General features: G+C 39.1%; 1 protein-coding gene across 2 annotated transcripts in view; it reads left to right on the forward strand.

Annotated features, from left to right (window-relative positions):
• EVI5 (ecotropic viral integration site 5) overlaps nt 1-7,637 on the forward strand; it is a 205,719-nt gene extending 198,082 nt beyond the window's left edge. For both annotated transcript variants that reach the window (XM_022553275.2, XM_022553278.2), the window contains one exon: nt 3,531-7,637. In XM_022553275.2, the coding sequence (XP_022408983.1) occupies nt 3,531-3,842 (312 nt within the window). In that variant the 3' untranslated portion in view covers nt 3,843-7,637. The remainder of the gene's footprint in view (nt 1-3,530) is intronic.
• The last annotated feature ends 15,596 nt before the right edge of the window (nt 7,638-23,233 follow it).

Below are 23,233 nucleotides of genomic sequence, written 5' to 3' on the forward strand. Positions count from 1 at the left end.
GTCATTGCTGTTCCCAGTGTCACGAAGATATTCCTATAGTCTTTAACCTAAAATTAGAAAGACAGTGAGCCTCAAAAGGGTATGCTCCATCTAGTATGTATGTATACTTTTCAAGACAAAAGGCAGTAGCTTTTGTCAGATTCTTTATCCTGTGATTGACCCAAAAAAGATGTCAAACAAAACCAACAAAAAAACATTGCCTAGTTATCCTAGGATGTACATCAGAATTACTGAGCTTTTTTGAACATACACATTCGTAGACTCTACCCTTAGACCAGAAGAAAGTTTCAGGAAAAGAGGTTTCAACAGACCGCTCCTTGTTTCAACCACCAGGTAGTAGAATTGGCCCAGAACAGCTTGGTTGTACTACTGAAAGATGGTGTCCATTTGTGTATACCAGACACAAACAGGTAGATGTTCATAGTTCAGGAGCACTTTTGTCCTGCATAATTGATAGTTGCATTTCAGGTAAATCAACTCCTTTCTGAGTCAGCCCCATTTGGTTTGAACATAGGATCTGCCACAGTGATTCTCTGAATACATCAAAATCTCCTGAGATGCTTGTAAAAAATATAGTTTCTGGGGTTTTACTCTCCATATTTGGGATCCTTAAATCTGGGGAGCGATTCTACATTTTTAATAGGCATACTTGGTTATCCTAATGCTAATGATCAGTGGGCCATGTTTTGAGATATGTTAATCTAAGTTTGTTATTGGTAATATCCTTGAAAGTTTTTCTAGGGGGGTTGGGTTAAGAAGGTTACTTGTCTGCTTTTTGTTGTTGTTGTTTTCTTTCTTTTTTCTTTCTTTCTTTTTATTTGGCCACACCATGCGGCATGCGGGATCCTAGTTCCCCCGACCAGGGATCAAACCCATGCCCCCTGCAGTGCAAGCACAGCGTCTTAACCACTGGACCACCAGGGAAGTCTCTGTTGTTGTTTAAATATAATTAGTTCCCAAGAGTCTAGTAATAAGGGTAAGCAGTACAGCTCTTAGATGCAGGCAACCAAGACAGCACTTTAGAGGGCCCAGCTCTGGTCCTCTCCCAGCCAAACCCCTTTTCACAGGATGCCCTCCCAGAGGACATCCGCACCTGAAGTCTAACCCCTCTGAGACCATACTCTACGTACTCAGTACCCTGGAATTCCTTGCCCAGATGTCTACCTTCAGGGCCTACCACAGGCCTCTTCCCTTTCAGAACCAGTATGCACACTCCTAGGTCCAGGGGATAACTAGGATATAGCTTCAGTTTTACCATCCCTTACCTTCACAGTTTTCTTCTTTCCACCAAAAAATTTCTTGATGTCTTCGCTGTTCTACATTAGCAGTTCTCAAAGAAGCAATAATTGCATCTCCTTTGACATTGAAAAAATGACCCTTCAATCTGTAATCCACTTTATATAATATTTGAGGTCGATTATTACATTTGTTATGAGGGTACAATGTTTTAATTGCAATAAATTTTGGTAGAGCAAAGAAAAGCTATAGCTTTCCAAACAATTGGGAAGTTGTGGTTCCTATGCCATACTCCTCCTTTATAGCCAGGAAGAAGGAAGACACGTGCTCTATATTATTTCTTCAAAAAGGGTTTGGGGACAAGAAAAAGGAAGAAATCAACTGACTTAATTTTACACTTGGAGCTTTAAATCATATGTTGCAATATGGTGATAGGATGTTGCATCAGAGTGTGGCAGTTGTAGTAATGCAGTGTGTATCACAACCACGGAGAGGTCTTTGTGGTGCTCTGTGCCCTTTCCCTAAAGATTCAACTCCAAGTTTATATCCAAGTTTGTATCCCTTCTGCTATGCCAAAGAGGAAGGTTTTACTTAAGTTACATTGTACCTCACTATGATGTTCTCTTAGCCTATGGCACAGGAATTTCTTAATGGCTGAAGGTTTACCTGAGGCAGACATCACTGTGTTGAGTCCTAGCATCCCTCTTGTTTCCCATTGTCACATACCAACAGGGAAGTACTAGGGTTTCTTCACTTCCTCCTGGAAGTCTATCAGGAAAGCTAGGAGGTGTTATGGCAAAGCTGTAATGTCTTTATTCTCAGAACCGTTAGTTTTGAAAGTGTATGTAATATTTCCTGAATATTTCACGTTGTCTTTATCTCAAGATTCGAAAGATAGTGACCAGGAATTTGTCCTGGAGAAACAAAATTGCAGGTTGATAGTAATGATAAGGACAAGAGACATGGAGTATATTTTTAGCAAATTCTTGATAATAAAGGTAGATTTTGATAGTTAATGGCTTTTATTGTTTTGGATTTTTTTTAACTCTTCTACTTTATCGTAGGAGAAAATTCATGGTGTATGAGAGAAATTAAACAGGTGATATCAAAATTAAATTTTATATTTAAAACATAAGCCCTTGAGGAGAAGCGGATGTCTTAATTATATGATAGTGGATGTGGTAGTATCTATGGTGGTGGGTTTGGGAATTTGTGGGAATTTAGGCAAAGAAGTGACAGATGATGGAAAGACATCACCCTTAATACTGATAAAACTCGTTTGGGAGAATGTGGTTTTGATGTGTGCAACAATGGGTTTTTCAATACTGAACTCTAGAATTTGTCAGACTTGCCCCCCCCCCGAGTAATAGGTGGCATTTGATCTGCATCGCCCTTCCCACACAAGGGTATGGCCCTCTAAAATTCCAGGGATAGAGAAACAGAACCTGGTTCCCAAAGATGGAAAGAGAGGGAAAAGAGCTGAGCAATATGTGCCATTCCTCTTCCCTACCCCTGGTGAAAGAAGTCACTCCTTCTCCCTGGGAGGAATAGGGGAGAGAAGGCAAAAATGTTATACATCACTGGCCTTCCCTCTACACAGAAGGACATATCAATAGTGGGAAGAAGCATTTCTGCCCTAATTGAGTGATAGTGGCATGGTGGTCTTTAGGATATTATAACAGGATGGAGACTCCTAGCAAATTTTATTGATTTGTAAACCATTATCATCATTCACAAAATTAGGGAGACATGCTCTAAGACAGTGTGTGTGATAGTTCAGAGTATTGTCTTTATTAAGTCCATATCTTCTACAGATGTACATTGAAATATTTGCAGGTGAACTGATAGGATGGCTGGGATTTACCTCAAAATAATCCAGGAACAAGAGAGGCATATGGTAACAAGATTGTCTATGATTTGTTAGATGTTGAAATTAAGTGATGGGCACATGGAGTTCATGTTATCTCTAGTATAACAAAGGTTCCGTTTGAATCTAAACTTGGGTATGAGCTATGTGTCCTCAGCAAGCTACACTACCTGAGTCTCTATTTCCTAATGTCTAAAATGAAGATAATAAAATCAACCACACAGGACTGTTGTGGTGATTCAATTAAAATAAGTTATCTGCTCATTGCATAACACATGAGAGTCACTAAAAAATTGGTAGTTACTATTTATATCCATAAATGGAAAAAGATCAGGGTATCTTCTTACTTAAACATGAAATGTTTGCTTTCTTGGAGTGTGTATATTTCCCCAAGTTGAGTATATTAACTTGGATTTTGTTTCAACAGCTCAGGTGCCTAAAAGGCCAGAGGGGCTTCTCCGGCCAACCCCCTTTTGATGGAATCCACATCGTCAGCCATTTAATAGGAGATGATGAATCATTCCATTCCTCTGATGAAGAGTTCATAGGTAATTCCTTACAGGAAAGTGGCATTGGTTTTCCTTTGCACAGAAAATCTGGCCTGATGTCTTTGGACCCTACTGTGGCAGATGGTAGTGAAAGCGAAGCAGAAGACAGTGCGCTGAAGACCAGAGAGAGCAGTGAAGTGGTTCAAAAGGAGCGGCCCCTGAGAAGCAAGTCGTACTCAACCACTGTCTGACCATCACTGTGACCTAGACTGTGGATTTTTTTAAGGGATCAGTTATCATGACTAAGGGTTTTTGGAACACATCTGTTTCATATGTATATATATATAAATATATATATTTTACAATCTTAACTGCCTTTTTATCTTTGCCAAATCTTCACCACTGACTTACCATTGCTATAAAGTAGAGTGGAATATGGTTAATGGGAAAAATAAGGTTCTAGCAGTATTACTAAATATTAATGTTTCTTGTTTAGAAAATGCAATTATATCTATATGTGGGAACCATTTTGAAGTTCAGAACTGTGGAAAATTGAATTTTCTTCAGACAAAAATGTTCTTGTGCAATATTTTGTGCTCAGTGAACAAATTGTATATTTATGTTTATCAGTTTGTTTTCAGGGTGGCTGTCTACACACATTTGACCAAGACATACATCTGATTTATCTTGGTTTTTTTGTGTTTGGGGAATTTTTTTTTCCAACTAAAATTACTGCTTTATTAGTGGGTCATTGAAAATTCCCAAACGCAAAGCCTTTTTTTCACATAATTTTATAAACACAAATTAATGGTTATCTGTCTTGAGAATTCTAAATTTTGTTTTAATTTCAGATTTTTATGTGCACCTGATGCTTCTGTATGTTGCCTACCAGTCAGAGTAGTAAGTTAACTACAAATATAGTGGGTTTTTGTACATATTTATAAATCTGCACCATGCAACATTGAACATTTTATGTGGAGAATGTATCTGTTGCAAGATGACTGCCTTCAGCATTATAAAAGGACCTCTGTAAAAGGTTAAAAGAAAATTGAAAATAAAACCAAACACTAATATTTTAATAGCTTTAGAATTTTGCTTAGCATTCAACACTAGCAGATTCATAACTGATGCTTGTTCAAAGACACTATTGATGCAATCTGTTACTTCATGTGTATGTAACTAATAAATTTTTCATGATTAGAGAGGTAATAGCACACATTACTTAGTGCTAATATTCTACTTAATATAATTTAATCAATGGACTGAGGTCCACAATACACAGCAATTGTATCTGCAAATAATCTATGAACATTATCTTCAGATTCTCTAGTTACTAATCTATAGATAAAGCAAGCCATAAGAATCCTTTCCTACCAATTCTTTATTATCTAGACTTTTTTTCCCTAGAAAACTGAATGCCTGTCATTGATAAATTAGAGGAAACACCCAAACTACACTTGTACTATGGAAAGACTACAAAAGTGTGTTGACTGGATGCTTTCTACTCTCATTTTCAACAGCAGCCTACGGAAAAAAAAAAAATAACCCTCAAGAATAAGAGGAAGGTAGAATTCGATAAATATGGAGGTACAGTTTTGCATGATATGTTGCATGCAGAGAAAAAAAAAATTACATGACACAATGGAACAGAAGAGACAAAAATAGTTTTCTGTCTAAACCAAGGAGTTAAGCCTTAAGGTGCATTGTAGACCAGAGTTTCCCAGCAAACCCTTTATAGCCGTTTTGCTTGAGAAACAAGATTGAAAACATGCCTATTGTCTCCATAGCTCCAGGCTAAATTTTAGTGGTTAAGTAATTTACCTGTGGTCACAAGTTAGTAAGTAATCAGAGCCAAGATTTTAATCCAAATCGCTCTGACACCAAAGCATTTGAAAAGGCTCAGCTAATGAATTTCTCAATTCCCTGCTTTTCTGACAGTTAATGTGATTTAAATAAGTTTGATTTAAATTGTTTCCTGAATATATTATATAGATATGTATCTATATGTATAGATATGCAAGTATCAACACTCATAAGCTTTACACAGCTCATGAACATAGATACTACTCCTAGAATTGTCTGACTGGTGCCTTTGAGATTCTCTTTTGGGGTTCATTGCTGTCAGTCTAGAGGCTGTTGATGCCCAAGTGAAATGAGATGATTCATGGCCACATGATTGCTTTGACCCCCCACATCAAGAAATCCGAATGATCCAGCCCATGAGCCAGTTCCAGCCAACATCCTGTTTTCACATGACCCACAAGCTAAGAATGATTTTTACCTTTTTAAAGAGTTGAGGAAAAAATCAAAATAATAATATTTTGTGTCACATGAAAATCATATGACTTTCAATTTTCAGTGTCTAAGTTTTATTGGCGCATACCCATGCTTATTCATTTGCATGTTGTCTGTGGCTGCTTTTGTGCCACAGTAGCAAAGTTGAGTAGCTTAAAATATCTATTATCGGTCCCTTTAGAGAAAGTTTGCAGACCTTAATTTAGATACTCTAAAATGTAGGTTTACCTCTTCAGTTTGTCTCAAGTAGAAGACTGAACCATTTGCTTTTGCTGTTGAGCTAATGGTTTGGAAACCTAAAATTTCCTGGTGGGTCCTATACTTATAACTATTCAACATGGAGAGTGTGCCAGCTATTTTAGATTACAAAGTCTTCGAAGCCATAGACAAATTTGGAAGGGTATCTGTGCCTTTGGAAATGGAGAAAGAAAGGAAAGAATACCAGAATCCTAGCACTGTTCTTGAAAGCATGCATCATTGATTGACCTTTAGGTTTATGCTTTATGCTTCACTGAGTCAGTGTTATAATTTGACTTTAAAAGTAAGAACATCTTTCTAGAACCATGTTTCAATTCTAAACTTTGAAAGATATTCTTAAAGAATTTCCTAAGTACTGTTTCTGATTAGGAATTAGTTGTTAAAAGAATCATGGTAAGTAAACCTTACTCTGTTGAGACTCTTGTAATTTGGATAATGAAAAACTAGAAACGACAATCTTCTCATTCAAGATCTTTGATTCAAATACTCCTTAGAAGGGTTTAAAATCTTCCTGGCCTTTAGGATGTAATAGGATAACTTACTCCCTTGGGATAGTTACTTTCTGGTGTCATTGCCATCCTGGGTTGAAATGCTGAGAGAGACTACAGGTCACCTGAATAAAATGGAAATTGCATTGAGGTGATGAAACAGAGACCTTAAAGATCAAGAAAATATTTCAACAGCCTTTTAGAAAATTAGTGGTAAATTTTTTCTTCCTGGAAAAATAAGTCAAAGATGTAACTTTACACAATTTCTACCCTTTTTATTGATAGATATTAAGCATTCAATGTTTGATGACTAATTGAGACACCAAGTCCTAACTAACTGGTTGGCTATTTGGGGAAGGAAAAAACAACTTTTTCTTAGCTCTGGAATGTAATGCAGCTTGTTACTCTCCAGATAGTGCCTTTGATTGAAAACAAGGTCTAGACCTTTTAAAGTATTTTATTTCTGACATCATAAGAAATGATTTGGTTCCTCATTCTTCTTTATCTTTACATAGTGCACTATAATTTTCAGATTTAAAGTAAAATGAGTGTATGAATCGTGTGTTAGTAAAGCCCTTTTATGACCAGCTTGATTTTTGTGTAAGTACCAAGTGTCAACAGCTAACATTTCATGAAATCAGTGATTTACTTTGTGAAAACAATGAGCTTTAGCCTGAAAATTATTGCTGCTCTGTCATTAATGAAACAGTAAGTTTTTAAAATTAATTTTAATTTAATTCATTCTACTGAAATTAAATTTTCTGATTAAAAATGGAGTGAATGCTATTTATAATCCAACTTTTTACATCAATCCATTGATCTACCTACCCCTTCTTTTCACTCCAAAGAGAGGATAGAATAATACATTAGATATACTATAGAGATGCAAAATTATAATGTATCTCATTTTACTGTTGGAATTTCTTATTGTAACATTGTATGATAACCTGAAATGTTTACTTGTGCCTTTGCTTTAAACAATTAAAGTTTTCCATTTTATAAGAATTTCTGTTTCCTTAAACTATTCAACTTAAAAGGGGATAGGCATCAAAAAAAAAAAACTGTTTAAAAATGTGTGGCCTAACATCAGATATTCATGAGTAAGGCTTGTGCTCCGTGGGTACAGGGACCATATCCACCTGTTCCACCTATGTAAACTAGTGCCAAACAGAGAGCCTAGTATATATTTTTCAGTTTAATGAAAGGCCTAATACCTGGATTTGTTATTTCCTTCAGTAACATGGTAATTTTTTGAAAATAGTAATGGCAATATTTTCATCTCACATTGTGTTTTAGGTTATTAAATTAACTAGCAACTAATTCAATAAATATATTTAAATATATAATTTGAATATACATAGGTAATTATAAAAAGAAAGTTATGCCTTCTGCATCATCACAATGTTAATAATCATTTAATTCAGAAGCAGTAGTTCATTGTATATATATATATATTATATATACAATTGTATAAGATGTAATTTATAATCCAGGGTTTCCTACCTTGGCATTATTGACAGTTGGGGCCGAGTTGTTGCAAGTGGCTGTCCTGTACATTGTAGGATGTTTATCATCATTCCTGAGCTCTACCCACTAAATGCCAGTAGCACCCTCTTTCAGTTAGTTGTGTCTCTAGCTGCCAAAAGTAGGGAGGACTGGAATGAAAATCACCCCTGGTTGCGAATCTCTGGTATATGTTTAGAAGTGAGTCAAAAAACAAAAAGCCACTAGGGCTAAAACTAAAAATATATACGTCTATTGAAGATGGATATCAAATTTGTTTCTAGTAGCTGGTGAGATAAGTAAAACCTGAACCACAGTGAGGTGCTTCTTCACACTTATTAGATTGGCTATTAAGACACACACACGCACATACACACCCTAACAAGTGTTGGTAAGGATATGGGAAAATTGGAACCCTTGTCCATAGCTGCAGGGAAAGTAAAATGGTGCAGCCATTGTGGAAAAGTTTTTGCAGTTCCTCAGAAAAGGTAACCATAGACTTACCATATGATCCAGCAATGCCACTTCTAGGTACATACTCAAAAGAAAACAGGGACTCAAACAGATATTTGTGCAACAATGTTCATAATAGCATTATTCACAATAGCCAGAAGGTGGAAACAACAAATGACCCTCAACAGATGAATGGGTAAATAAAATGTGGTATATACCTACAATGGAATATTATTCAAGTATAAAAAGAAGTGAAATTCTTTTTCTTTTTTGGCCGCGCCATGCGGCTTGTGGGACCTTAGTTCCCCCATCAGGGACTGAACCTGGGCCCCAGCAGTGAAAGCACTGAGTCCTAACCACTGGACTGTCAGGGAATTCCCCGGAATGAAATTCTGATACATGCTACAACATGGATGAACCTTGAAAAATGCTAAGTGAAATACACCAGACATAGAGTGTGATTCCACTGATTTGAAGTACCTAGAATAGCAAATTTATAGACAGATATATCAACACAAGTATTTCTGTACTTCTGTACATGTCTAACACGTAGACATTAACCGTGGGATAGTGGTGTAGGAGAAGGGAAGTCATTGTTTAATGGATACAGAGCTTATGTTTGGGATGATGAAAAAGTTCTGGAAATGGATAGTGGTGATGGTTGCACAACACTGCATGGATTTAATGCCGCCAAATTGTATACTTAAAAATGGTTGAAATAGGGACTTTGGTGGGCCAGTGGTTAAGAATCCGCCTTCCAATGCAGGGGACGCAGGTTCAATCCCTGGTCAGGGAACTAAGATCCCACGTACAGGGCAAGTAAGCCCTCGCACCGCAACTAGAGAGAGGCCGTGTGCTGCAACAAAGAGCCTGAGCGCTGCAATGAAAGATTCTGAATGCCCCAACTAAGACCCGACAAAGCCAAATAAATAAATTTTCTTTAAATGGTTGAAACAGTTTTTAAAAAATAGGCATGTTGAGAACTTAGAGTCAGCTTATAAATTAAATATGTTCAAGTAAAGATATATAGAAGGAAAAAAACCTAATACCTGAAGACTTACAAAATTTGCAGTGTCCATGAAATAAAAAGGTTTATTTAGGTGTAGAATTCTGGCACTAGACTGGGACTCGAGCTTTGTGTTGTTGAAACCTGGACAAATCACAGAAATTTATGGCTTCCTTGCTGCTGCTGGTACACCAGACTCCTGGGGCCTTGCCCTTCCTGGAATGGGCTTCTGCCACATTCCCACAAGACTAGCTCCCTAACTACTCCTCTTCTCTACTCAAGTATCACCTGCACAGGAGGCCTTTCCTGACCCTTTTAAAAAGCCCCTTCCCAGCTTTATTTTCCTCCATTGCATTGATAACTGTCTATGCATTTTACATCATCATTTGTTTTTGTCTGCCCACACTAGAATGCAAGCTTTATGATTTTTGTCTCTCTCCCCAGTATTCAGGACAGTATCTTGGCTCACAATAAATGTTTGTTGAATGAGTGAATGAATAGTTGAATAAATCACTGTACCTCAGTTTATTCACTATTAAAATGGGATAAACAACATCTGTGAAATATGAATAGCAGTGGAAAACCCAGTGGAATCTCAGTGCAGCCAGCCTGACTCCAGAGTCCTCTAATTACTGAATACTGCTTTGGCGGAAGACACCCACCAGGCACTGTTGAGGAGGCAAAGATGAACCAGACCAACTCCTGTCCTCACACATGGAATGAGAGACACAAAGGTATGGATACAGCGCCATTGGAATTCAGAGATCACATCCAACTTGGTGGAAGGGCCTCCTTCGTACTGCTTTCTGCTCTCTGCCCATCCAAAAGCCCCACCCTGCACCAGGGCAGGGCCCATGATCCCTGCAACAACTGTTCTGTAAGTCCCATTGTCTCCTACCCAATGACTTGCTCTTACCTAGGTGCTAATGTCTCCTGATCTGGGTGTATGGCTTCATCTCTTCTGCACTCTCGATTTTACCAAGGGTGTCTAGAAATGAAGCATCATAAACCAGCATGTGGGATTTCAGGCCCAGAGAATCTTTTTGTATCCTGAGTTGACTCTAACAAAGTAGCTACTACTGTGTCCACAGCAGTCCCCCCTTTGTCACCCAGGGCTGGCCACTTTTTCAGAGACTGCAAGGGATCTTCTTCTGAGGCTGTCCTCGTTAACAGGAGAGAGCAGGGCAGGTGGAAAGAAACTGGTTGACTTTCAAGATGTTGTTTCTCTGATTTTTTTTTTAAAGGAAATGCGTACTGTACACATGAGAGACTCCAAGGCTGAGAGATGCCGTGGCAGTTGAGATGCACCTGGGAGCGCCTAACTGTTCCCTGCCTCTGCCGCAGGGGGTGGGACAGGCAGCCACTGCGTACAGCCCTCCACAGCAGACAGACCAGGGCAGCCCATCAAGTCATAGCATCTCGTCTCCTCCCCTACCAAGGACTCTTCTTTCTCTCCAGGCAAAGGCTTTCCTTGTCTCTTGTATCATCTTTGTCACTCCCATCCAGGTCTGGAGTAGGGACCCCTCCTTGGTGTTTGCTGTACTTCAGTCTTCAAGGCACAACTGTGTGTGGACCTGCCTAACCCCAACCAGGCTGATTCTTCCCCGTGGGTAGAAGAGACAACAGCTATTCCCCACAGCCCTGCATTGTCCCTTCTATTTTGCATGTCTCGAAGTCCAGCTTCTACCCTCGTGCCCTTCACTGGAGCTCAGGATTGGGCCAACTACACTCCATTTACAAAGAGAGTTTTAAAACCTTTGGTGCATGAATAAATGTTTGTCTCTGCAGCCTTCTCTCTACAGATAAGCTTCTGGTCAGGCTTAAGCTGCTCAGCTTAAAGGAGTCTCTGAGCCATTTCCCTCTCTCCTGCCTCATCAGCCCACTGAGCTGCTGCCAGAACTGCAAAAGCAATCTGCCAGGTGACGCGGTGGAAACCCCAACGGTGAGGAGTCGTGATGTTCAGCATAAAGTTATAAAGAAAAGCGTCAGGCATTTCCCCCCGGTTAACTTAGTTCAAAAGCTCAGGCCAGGTCCAGCTCTGCCCTATTCTGGCGAACTGCCTTCCAGTTGTGCTCTGTGGAGGGATGTCCCTGGCAGGCAGCTCCCCAGGCCAGTGCTGGGATTTGAGTAATCACAAGCCCAAGTCGGGTGTGCGGGAAGGTGTGTTGTTTGGTCTGGCTCACAGCCCTTGACACTCTGTAGCTATTTTAAACAGATCCCACAGCCTTTCATTTGCTTCACTAATTTCTCTAAAATAGAATTATTTGTGGGTCAAAATTGGAGAAGCTTCTTATTCATCACCAAACTGCTCTTTGATGAGACTGGAGACAACACAAGGCCCAGAGCCCAGAAGGGCTTGGCACATAGTAAGTGCTCAGTCAACGTTAGCTAACAGCGAGATCGTGCATGGCATCTCTGAATCCCCAGAACCAGTACAGGCCACTCAGTTAGTATTCATGGATTTGAATGTCCCTTCTCCTGCCCTGCCTTCTCATCTGAACTCCAGTTCTCTACTTCCACTATCTACATGGTATTTCCACATAAATATGTTTGAGGTGATGAGCCAACACTCTCTGTTTCCTAATTTCTGCCCGTAGTGGTAATTATACTACTTGTTGTTGTTGTTATTAACACATACCTTAGAATCTCATGGCTTACAACATCGTGTCTCACTCCTGCTACACATCCATCAAAAGTTGGCTGCTGTTCTGCTCTACATCGTTTTTACTCTGGGAACCAGGCTGATGAAGCCGCTTCTATTCTTTTTTAAAATTTATTTATTTTATTTTTAGCTGTGTTGGGTCTTCATTGCTGCACGTGGGCTTTCTCTAGTTGCAGCGAGCTGGAGCTACTCTTCGTTGCGGTGTGCGGGCTTCTCATTGTGGTGGCTTCTGTTGTTGTGGAGCACAGGCTCTAGGCACGGGCTTCAGTAATTGTGACTCACGGGCTCTAGAGTGCAGGCTCAGTAGTTGCGGTGCACGGGCTTAGTTGCTCTGCGGCATGTGGGATCTTCCCGGACCAGGACTCGAACCCGTGTCCCCTGCATTGGCAGGCGGATTCTTAACCACTGCGCCACCAGGGAAGCCCACCACTTCTATTTTGAACATTGTTGATTGTTAAGGCAGAGGGAAAAGTGATATGGTGAACAATATGCTGGCTCCCAAATCTTCTGCTGGGAAGTGATATACATCATTTTCATTGATGTATATCACTTAGCCATTTCATTGGCTAAGTCACACCACTAAGACTCCTCCAAGGAGAGGCAGTAAATATTTGGAAACATAGTACTTACTTTGTGCCAATAACTATTTTTAAATAACAGCTTTATTGTGATATAATTCACACACCATAAAATTTAGCCTGGGACTTCCCTGGCGATCCAGTGGTTAAGACTTTACCTTCCAGTGCACGGGGTATGGGTTCAATCCCTGGTCCCACATGCCTCACGGCCAAAAACGTAAAAAAATAAAACAGAAGCAATATTGTAACAAATTCAATAAAGACTTAAAAAATGGTCCATATCCAAAAAAAATCTTTGAAAAAAATTTAGCCTTTTAAAGTATACAATTACATAATTTTTAGTATATACACAGTTGTTCAACCATCACCACTAGTAATAATGGTTCACACCAATTTTAGAATATTCACATCAATTTCAGAATATTTTCACCACTCCAAAAAGGAAACCCCATACCCACTAGCAGTCACTCTCTATTCTCTCCTTTCCCCAGCCGCTACCTAGTAGGCAACTAATTTTTTCTGAATAATATTCCAGTATATGAGTATACCATATTTTGTTTATCCATTCATCAGTTGATAAACATGTGGGTTGTTACTAGCTCTTTGCTATTGTGAATTATGCTGCTTTGAATATCTGTGTACACATTTGTATGTGAACATAGGTTTCCAGTTCTCTTGGGTGTATACTTAGGAGTGGAATTTCTGGGTCATACGGTAACTCTGTTTAACATTTTGGGGAACTACCATACATATCTTACAATCCCACCAACAATGTATGAGCGTTCCAATTTCTCCACATCCTCAACACTTACTATTGTCTGTCCTTTTTATTTTAGGCATCCTAGTTGGGTGTGGAGTGGTATCTAACTGTGGTTTTGATTTGCTTTTCCCTAATGATTAGTGATATTGAGCATCTTTTCATGTGCTTATTGACCCTTTATATATTTTCTTTGGAAGTGTCTATTTAAATTCCTTGTCCATTTTTTAATTGGGTTGTTTTTTTTTTATTTGTTGAATTAGTAAGAATACTTTGTATATTCTGCATACCAGTGCCGTATCAGATATATGGTTTACAAACATTTTTTCCTATTCCATGAGCTATCTTTTTCACTTTCTTAATGGTATCCTTTGAAGCACAAAAGTGTTTAATTTTGATGAAGTCAATTTTGTCTGTTTTTTCTTTTGTTGCTTGTGCTTTTGGTGTCATATCTAAGAAATTATTGCCTAATTCAAGGTCACTATGATTTATAGTTTTATATAAAGGAGTTATATAGTTTTAGCTCTTAAATTTTGGTTGATGATCCATTTTGAATATGGTGTGAGGTAGGGGTGAATACTTTTTTTTTAAATAAATCTTTTATTTTGGAATAATTTTAGATTTGCAGTACAGTTGCAAAGATAGTGCAGTTCCCATATACCTTTCACCCAGCTTCCCCTAATGTCTAACATAACTATAGTACATTTGTCAAAATAAGACATTTTAAATGGTACAATAGGTTTAACTAAACTACAGACTTTATTCGGATCCCACCAGTTTTTCCACTTATGTACTTAATGTACTTTTTTTCTATTCCAGGATCTAATCCAGGATAAAGCATTGCATTTAGCTAAGTACTTTTTATATATTAAGTAATTTAATCCTCACAGCAATATAATTATCTTCACATTACAGAGGAAATAAAGGCATAAAGAGCTTAAGTAACTTACCCAAGGTCATATTGCTAGTAAGTGATGGAATTTTTCTCATCTTTATCATCAATCCAAAATTCTAGGTAAATTACACTACATCCTTCAGTCACCTCCCAAGGAAGGTGCATGGGAGTTAAATGTTGTGAGATGTCGCTAGTCTGAAAATGTTTTTATTCTTTTTTATTCTATTTGATTGATAGTTTGGGCAATATGATACAGACTGCCTGATGTCCCCCAGTATCTTGGGGTTCTGAAATTTCACAATGATATCCTATGATATAGGGCCTTTTTTCTTTCATTGTGTTGGGCCCCCACTGGATCCTTTCAATAAGGAGACTTATGTCCTTTAGATTTGGAAACATTGTCCTGATCTCTGTGATAATTTCCTTTCTATTCTATCAGTGGGATAGTGGGACCCCTGGATTGCTCCTCTTATTTTTCTATCTTTTTCTCTCCTGTTTTCCTTATTTGTTTATTTATTTAGTTAGTTAGTTAGTTAGTTATCAAACTTGGGAATATATGTACACATTGTCGTGTGACCTGATTTTTTAAACTTACCTTTTCCTACATATTTTAATGGCTGTACATCACATGAACATTCTTTAATTTATTGACCAATGTTCTGTTATTGGGCATGTGTTCCCTATTATTGCCATGAAACTGCTTAAAATAAGTTGTGACACATCTTTGCTTCCTTATGATATATTACTAAAAGTGGAATTCCCACATCAGGGAGTATGTATATTTTAAATACGTTTTTCTGACACATATTGCCAATTTATCCTCTGCAAATTAACATTCTCATTAGTACTATAAAAGAATATTCATTTTCCTTATAGAGTGTACTTTTGGGAACAGGCTAATTGAAACTGAAGACGTATATTCTTTGTAAATGGAAACGTGGTATTGAATAAATTTGGGGGAAATTTTCCTCTCTAATCTGAGAGATTTCATCATATGTTGTAGTTATAACATATATTATTATTATGCTGCTAACCACCCTTAGAACGAATACTCTGGATTACATATAAAATTTTCTCTTCTCTGGCTTAACTAAGAGCATCCTTGTCATAGAGCTGTAATACCTAGGAATTAGATTAGGGTGGTTGGTGCACTGACAAGAGTAAGGTGGCTGAGAGCTTTCAAACACCTTATGTAAGGTGAATTTTACATAAACTGCTTTGGATGTAGAAAACTCATAACCAGTTTTCCTGAAAATGAAGGTATCACTTTCCTAGTACATGATTTGTCAAGAACTACTGGTTGGCCAAGAAAACCTTCATAGGATTAATGATGAAACAACCAAAATCTGGAATGTCTACCTGACACTTACTTATAAAAGCAAAGATCTATAATTTTTCTTTGCCTCAAAACTGTTGCTAAGTAGAGTCCTTATTCTTTTTTTTTTTTTTTTTTTTTTTTTTTTTTTGCGGTACGCGGGCCTCTCACCGCTGTGGCCTCTCCCGCCGCGGAGCACAGGCTCCGGACGCGCAGGCCCAGTGGCCATGGCTCACGGGCCCAGCCGCTCCGCGGCACGTGGGACCCTCCCGGACCGGGGCACGAACCCGCGTCCCCTGCATCGGCAGGCGGACTCTCAACCACTGCGCCACCAGGGAAGCCCGAGTCCTTATTCTTTAGAGAGATGTCCTGAAATGTTTATAGAAGAAATGATATGCTATTTGGGATTTACTTCAAAATAGTCAGGTGGAGGAGGGGAGCAGTGGATGGGGAGATAAATGATAAAATGAAACAAGTTTGGCCATAGATTTACTGTTGAAGCTGGGTGATGGGTACATGGGGTACATTTTACTATTCTATCTATATATGTTTGATATTTTCCATGAAAGCAAAACAAAAACAATAAAACCTTCTTTGCTATGAACTTTTGGAAGAAACTGAGACAGGCCATTAGATTTGGCACTTTGAACATGATCTCCAAGGCAAGACGATGGAGTGGCAACCCAGATGTGAGCAGGCCCATGGGAGGCTCACTTTACCTAACTCTACAGACCATGGTCAATGGCCTGGATTTTTGTAGCTCCCAAGCCAATTTCTAACCAGAGCTCAGTAATGGTCTCCCACTTTAAGCAACTGGTTAAAAAATACAAATTCAGTATAGCACCTGAGGTCCTGAAAATAATCTAGATCTTGACTTGAGTGTATATCTATGTAAAAATTAGCCAAGCTATACTCTTAAGATTTATGCACTTTTACTGTATCTATCTATCTATCTATATTTTTATATATATTTATATATGTTATATATATATATATATATATATTATATAACAATAAAAGTTTATAAAAGAGAATAAAGTACCCAAGACTTTATTTCTAGAGCTGTTTAACGATTGCTGTGAAATCACAAGCTCTGGTCCTTATAAACAAGAGGTATTTCTGACTTGTTCCCTCCACAGACATGACCATACCTGGCAGAAGAGCAGCATTTATTCTGTCTTTGAAAAAGCCAGCCTGATTAAAGGACCATCTAGTCTGTTTGCTTATTATAGTGGGGTAGCGTAACCAGAGTTAAAAATCTGGGCTTTAATATCAAATCCACTTAGGTTTGAATCCTGTTAACTAACTGTGTGACTTTGGGCAAAGTTACCTCTCAGCTTCAGTTTCCTCACCCATAAAATAGGAATAATAACAGTAACACTGCCTACCTCATAGGGTTGTTGTAGTCAATGAGATAAAATGGGGAAAGAACTCATAGTCAACAACCAAAAAAATGAGTTATTATCTTGATTGACAAATTCTGAGCCTGGGTTTTTCTGGCTAGTGTTGTACATAAGGAATAGGCAGACTTTAGACGTAGCTTGTCTATTATATGCAACATAATATTCCTTTGACATTTTCTCAGCCTTTAGGTCTGTTGGCAGGAATTGGTTATGGAGCCATCTACACAAGTTCAACACAGATACACTCTATCCTGCTGCGCCCTATTAACACATATATTAAATCTTAAAGAACCTGAGCAATAAAACAGTTTTCATAGCTGAGCTTGACAACTCCCTTCTGTTGTAAAAAAAAAAAAAAAAAAAAAGCAAGCACTTTTGTATATGCAGATAAAACGAGTCTTATCATATCAAACTCAGAGCTCTTGATAAAACCGTCTTGGGTAATTGCTGCCAGAGAAGGTATATACTTGCAAAATAAATTTACACTTGGTATGTATTCAGTAGGTATTTCTCATCTTTATTTTTTTTGCGGTACGCGGGCCTCTCACTGTCGTGGCCTCTCCCGTTGCGGAGCACAGGCTCCGGACGCGCAGGCTCAGCGGCCACGGCTCACGGGCCCAGCCACTCCGTGGCATGTGGGATCTTCCCCGACCGGGGCACGAACCCGTGTCCCCTGCATCGGCAGGCAGACTCCCAACCACTGTGCCACCAGGAAAGCTCCTATTTCCCATCTTTTAACTGGTTTATAATGTTAAAACAATGTTATGTAAGTTACTTGGTTTAATTACCTCCCTGTACATCACAGATACTTTACCCAGAGGGTAGATATGGTAGGAAGTAGCCCTAATAAAAGTTATGAATTCTGGGGATGCTTAATTAAGATTTTCTTTTGGTGTTAGTATTTTTATTCAAATTTTATATTAAGGTTATGTTGGAGTTGAATCTAGTTAGAATTATTTGGATGTTCATTGCACTATTCTTTGAACTTTTCTGTATTGAAAATATAAAGTTAGAAAAATATCATTTTGGCCATATTCTATGGATGTGAGCTTTTAGAGTCGAGTTTGTGTGCTACAAAGACTCAAAACAATTTCCTCAGGAAAAGTCTACACCTGACTTTGCTTTTCCCTTGTAGGTGAGAAAAGCCTTTTATCCAGCCAGCTGTCCTTAGGTACCTCAGCTTTCATAATAGGCCAAACTCTACCCTTGAATTGTCTATGTGTGTCTGAATTTAGACAACTCAGGATAGCTACATCCCAGGATTTGGCTGGGAATATAATCTCATTTTGTCATTCAATATTTATTTTTTATTTTATTTATTTATTTATTTTAAATTATTTTATTTTATTTTTGGCTGCATTGGGTCTTTGTTGCTGCATGCAGGCTTTTCTCTGGTTGCAGCGAGCAGGGCTACTCTTCGTTGTGGTGCGCAGGCTTCTCATTGTGGTGGCTTTTCTTGTCGGGAGCATGGGCTCTAGGTGCGTGGGCTTCAGTAGTTGTGGCACATGGGCTCAGTAGTTGTGGCTCATGGGCTCTAGAGCGCAGGCTCAGTACTTGTGGCGCACGGGCTTAGTTGCTCCGCGGCATGTGGGATCTTCCCGGACCAGGGCTTGAACCCGTGTCCCCTGCATTGGCAGGCGGATTCTTAACCACTGCGCCACCAGGGAAGCCATCCAATATTTATTAAAAACTCAGTAGAGAGAAGCAATTTTCAGGGATGATTGTTTGAAGCATACATCAGCTTATGTGCTTTTTCAGACAGTCTAGTCTAAAACATATCCACGGATTAAACCAGATCATTAGACAACTGGTACCTTGCTAGACAGTGCCATAGTTTCCTAAAGTATAATTTTTACCAATTTGTGCTTTTCTGTGATATCAACACTGTGTGTTGAGTATTGCATCTATTATAAGGAAGTATGAAACATTGTTCATTTCTATCTCACAATAACCACTATTTAGGATTCCAGAGAGAAATACAGCTGGTCTTGGTACCAAAAATAGTCAATAGTAATAGTTAATCTCAACTTTGCTATTAGAAAGAAAGAGAGAGAGAAGAAAAAGAAAGAAAGAAAACATTTTATCCACCTTCTCTGACTCCTTCCCAGAGAATCCAAGCAAAAACATGGAGAAATTTTGGCTAGACAAGCATCATGGAATATGCCAAAATCAAATAAATGCCTTTCTACAATCCAAACTACAAAATACTTCCCAAACCAGAAGGAAAAATGTCTGTGCAAAAAGTACATCACATTCTTCACAACTGGTCGAATATTTTGATGCTCCAAAATTCTAACCCCAGCCTCATGTATTTTGTTAATTTCAGATCTTTAGCAGAAACTGTGCAATGGTGCTGACTGGTTGTACTCATCATGGTTCTCCAGAGAAATAGAACCAATAGGATATATCTAGGCATACATGAGGAAATTTATTATAGGAATTGGCTCACACTGTTATGGAGGCCACGAAGTGCCACGATCTGCAAGCTGGAGAACCAGGAGACCAGTGGTATAATTCAGTCTGTGTCTAAGTGCCTGAGAACCAGGGCAGCTGATTGTGTAACTCCAGTCTGAGGCTGAAGGTCTGAAAACCAGAAATTCCAATGTCCAAGGCTAAGAGAAGATGAGAGAGAAGTGTGGGGGGTGGGTGGAGAATTCACCCTTCCTCTCCACCTTTTTGTTCTATTAGGGCCTTCAATACACTGGATGATGCCAGCCCACTTTGTTAAGTGTGATCTTCTTTACTTTATCTACTGATGCAATGTTAATCTCTTTGGGAAACACCCTCACAGATACATCCAGAAATACCGTTTTACCAGCTATCTGGGTATCCCTTTGTCAAAGTGACACGAGAAATTAACTATCACACTGGTCAAAAGAAAAGTCCCTGGGGAATTCCCTGGAGGTCCAGTGGTTAAGACTCAGGCTTTCACTGCCATGAACCCAGGTTCGATCCCTGGTCAGGGAACTAAGATCCCACAAGCCGTGCAGTGCAGCCAAAAAAGAAAAAAGGAAAAAGTCCCTGTATGCCAGGCCAAATGGCCATCTCAGAGGCCTGGGGTAGGAGGGAAATATTCTTCATTCATTAATTTTCTCTTTTATTTACCTTCCCTGCTATAGTCACTTCTTGGTGGGTAAAGGAGAGCAGAAGCCCCCATATCCATCTCTGCGGTACATGACATTCAACCAGTATTCACTAAATATTTGTTGAATTAAACTGAATCATACTGTTGAATCCACAGACCCCATCCTCCTGTGGAACAACTGTGCCAGCACTTGACTTTCCATCCTTCAGGCCCCAGGGACTGCTTTTAAACTCAGCTGCCACACTGGTCACCCAGGTTACCATCCTGAGTCAGAGTTCATTCTGGTGCTGTCCCTTGTGTTTCCTTGTTGCCTCCAGGACATTCTTCTACTAGTGAACAAAGAAGCCATGCAGTGCTCAAGCAAACCCTTGATTCGCACAGAAGCCCTGTTCATTCTTTCATCAGATATGTCTGGATTGGGGGTCATGTGCAGGGGGGATGTGTGTGGTGGGTGCGTTTTAATTAAAGGTCAAATGAAACCTCATGACCCCTACCACTGAATTGGCCCTTACCTGACAACAGGAAGAGTTAAAAAATATTTTAGAAAGGGGAACGCAAAATAAGTATTTGTTTATTAATAAGAAGAGTATTTTAGGAAGAGGCAATGATCCTTTGCCACTCTCTACCAGCCCCAGCCTTGATGAACTACTCGATTTGATGGAGACACAGACCATGAGAGTTGAAAGTAATCTTGGAAAGCCCAGAACCCAAGGCCTCCTGTGGGAGATGAGGTCTGAGAGCCTGAATCTCTCAGGTGGTCGGACTGATTGGGGATGTCAGAAATCTGTAGTAAAACGCTTCCTGGCAATTCCTGGTCATTGTCCAGGGTATGCAAGCTACCGCTCCCACACCGTGGGCCCTACCTCCAAGAGTCCACCTACAGGGTCTGCAGCCAGGCTGGCCTGGGTTTGAATCTCGGCCCTGTCCTTCTCTGGCCATGTGATCTAGGAAAGGCAAACCTCTTCAAGTCTATTTCCACAGCATGTTTATCGGGATGGTTAAAGAAAATGTATGAAAGGGCCTCGATAGTGCTTGATATATAGTGACAGTAACTAACACTTCATAAATGCCTACTCGATGCTTCACATCTATTATCTCGTTAAATCTGTGCAGTGCAACAAACTATGAGGTAGGTGCTATTATTATAAGTATGTTCACAGGTAAAGAAATTGACGGACTGAGAGGTTGAGGAACTTGTCTAAGGCTAATAAAGGACAGAGCCAGAATTTCTAGATTGTAGAAATCTGGCTCAGAGTCCATGCCTTTAATGACTACATTCTTCTGTTCCTTGGTTACTATCTATGGTCTTTATAATTTTTCTTGGCAGAGGTGTAATTATTATACTCATTTGGGAAAATAATTTGTCAATATGTGTTCATAAACTTTAAAAGGTCCTTATTCTTTGATGCAGTAATTCCGTTTCTGGCAATCAATAGTAAAGAAAGAATTATATATACACAAAAACCCAAATGCACTTAAAAAAAAATCATAGCATCATTCATAGTAGGGAAAAAGAAACAATCCAATTGTCCAGAAAAATGTTAATATATAAAATCACAACACATCACTTACATGGACAATTAGACAACATGATCATAGCATGGAAAATATACACCTAGAGTTTTTTTTTTAAGATTGAGAAAAAAACACTCCAAAATATTACTAGCTAAGGTAGTGGGATATGGAAGTGTGTTTTAATATTTTCTTTTATCAACTTTACAAGTGTTCTGTCACACAGCTATTCTACTTTCAGCAACTCACTCATTTAATGCTGTTTCTGGGCTTGTGATGAGCAGCGTGCCTGGGGGCAAGGCGGAGGTGGGCTGGGGTTACAAGCTCGCAGCAGGAGGTGAGGAAATGTGTTCCCTCTCCTCTACCAATCAAACTTAGTTATCGGCTTGATCTCCCCCATCCTTATCACTCCCCAAGGCTCTAACAGGCACTTGGCTTTTGGCTCAAGGCTTTTGCTCCCTGTGCTGGATGTGGAACTATTAGTATGGTTTGGTGGAAAGAGACAAGATTGGGACTCAACAGATTTGGTTGGGTTTTAAAAAGCTGCTAGTTATCAGAACCTGGGCTTCTTAAACCACTGGTGTCCTTATGCAGAAATAGAAATGACTCTAATGTCTGCCTCTGAGAAGTCCCAGCCTTCCCCTCTCCTCCACGAGGCCAGTAAGCGGCAGAGTTGGAACACCCAGCGGGTTGCATCTGCCAACCACCGGTCCTGCTGTCCTTCTCCCAGGGAGTTGTCTCTCAGGGAGAGTCTGGGGATATCCATGAGGCCTGATCTGAGCCTCGCAGCCTGCCTGGGTTTTCCAGGAGCCTCAACTCCCACCTTGCTTCCAGGTATGGGGTCAGACATTCCCTGTAGCAGAGCTATGCTTTATAAGTAATTTTTTAAAGTTACAATATATAGGCTTTACTGTTTGAAAGTGAAGTGTCTCATCTGGGGTAAATACAGGGTAAAAGGATCACCAAACATCTTGGAGGAAATGATGAAAAAAAACAAGAAAAATAATTTTACATTTTCTCTCTCGTTACATTTTCCATTCACCAACTAAAATCTACTTTTTTTTTCCATGAAAGTTCACACTGGGTATGTTTCTATGAAGAGTCATTTCATGCAGCCCACACATAAGATGACACTTTATTCAGTCAATCTGTTCTTAGGAACAATGTAAAAATATATATGTGGTGAGGTTAACAATTTTCTTATTTGAACTTTGAACACCAAAGCTGACAGCCCCTCCCTCTTCAGATGTTTGAAATCCTTTATGTAAATGTTAATTTAGATTTTTATACTAATAGAACATGTTTTATAATGTGACAAGATTTAAATATATCGGTTCCAAAATGTTTATTAAAGGAAAATAGTGTTTCTCTTCATGTTTGAAAAGGTTCTGAATATTAATACAAAATTGGGTCTTACTCATGGCATAAGTCT

Source organism: Delphinapterus leucas, chromosome 1 (assembly GCF_059928025.1).
Source record: "Delphinapterus leucas isolate spDelLeu-1000000601 "Yukka" chromosome 1, BTC_Dleu_Yukka2, whole genome shotgun sequence".
In the NCBI taxonomy this organism is placed as follows: Eukaryota; Metazoa; Chordata; class Mammalia; order Artiodactyla; family Monodontidae; genus Delphinapterus; species Delphinapterus leucas.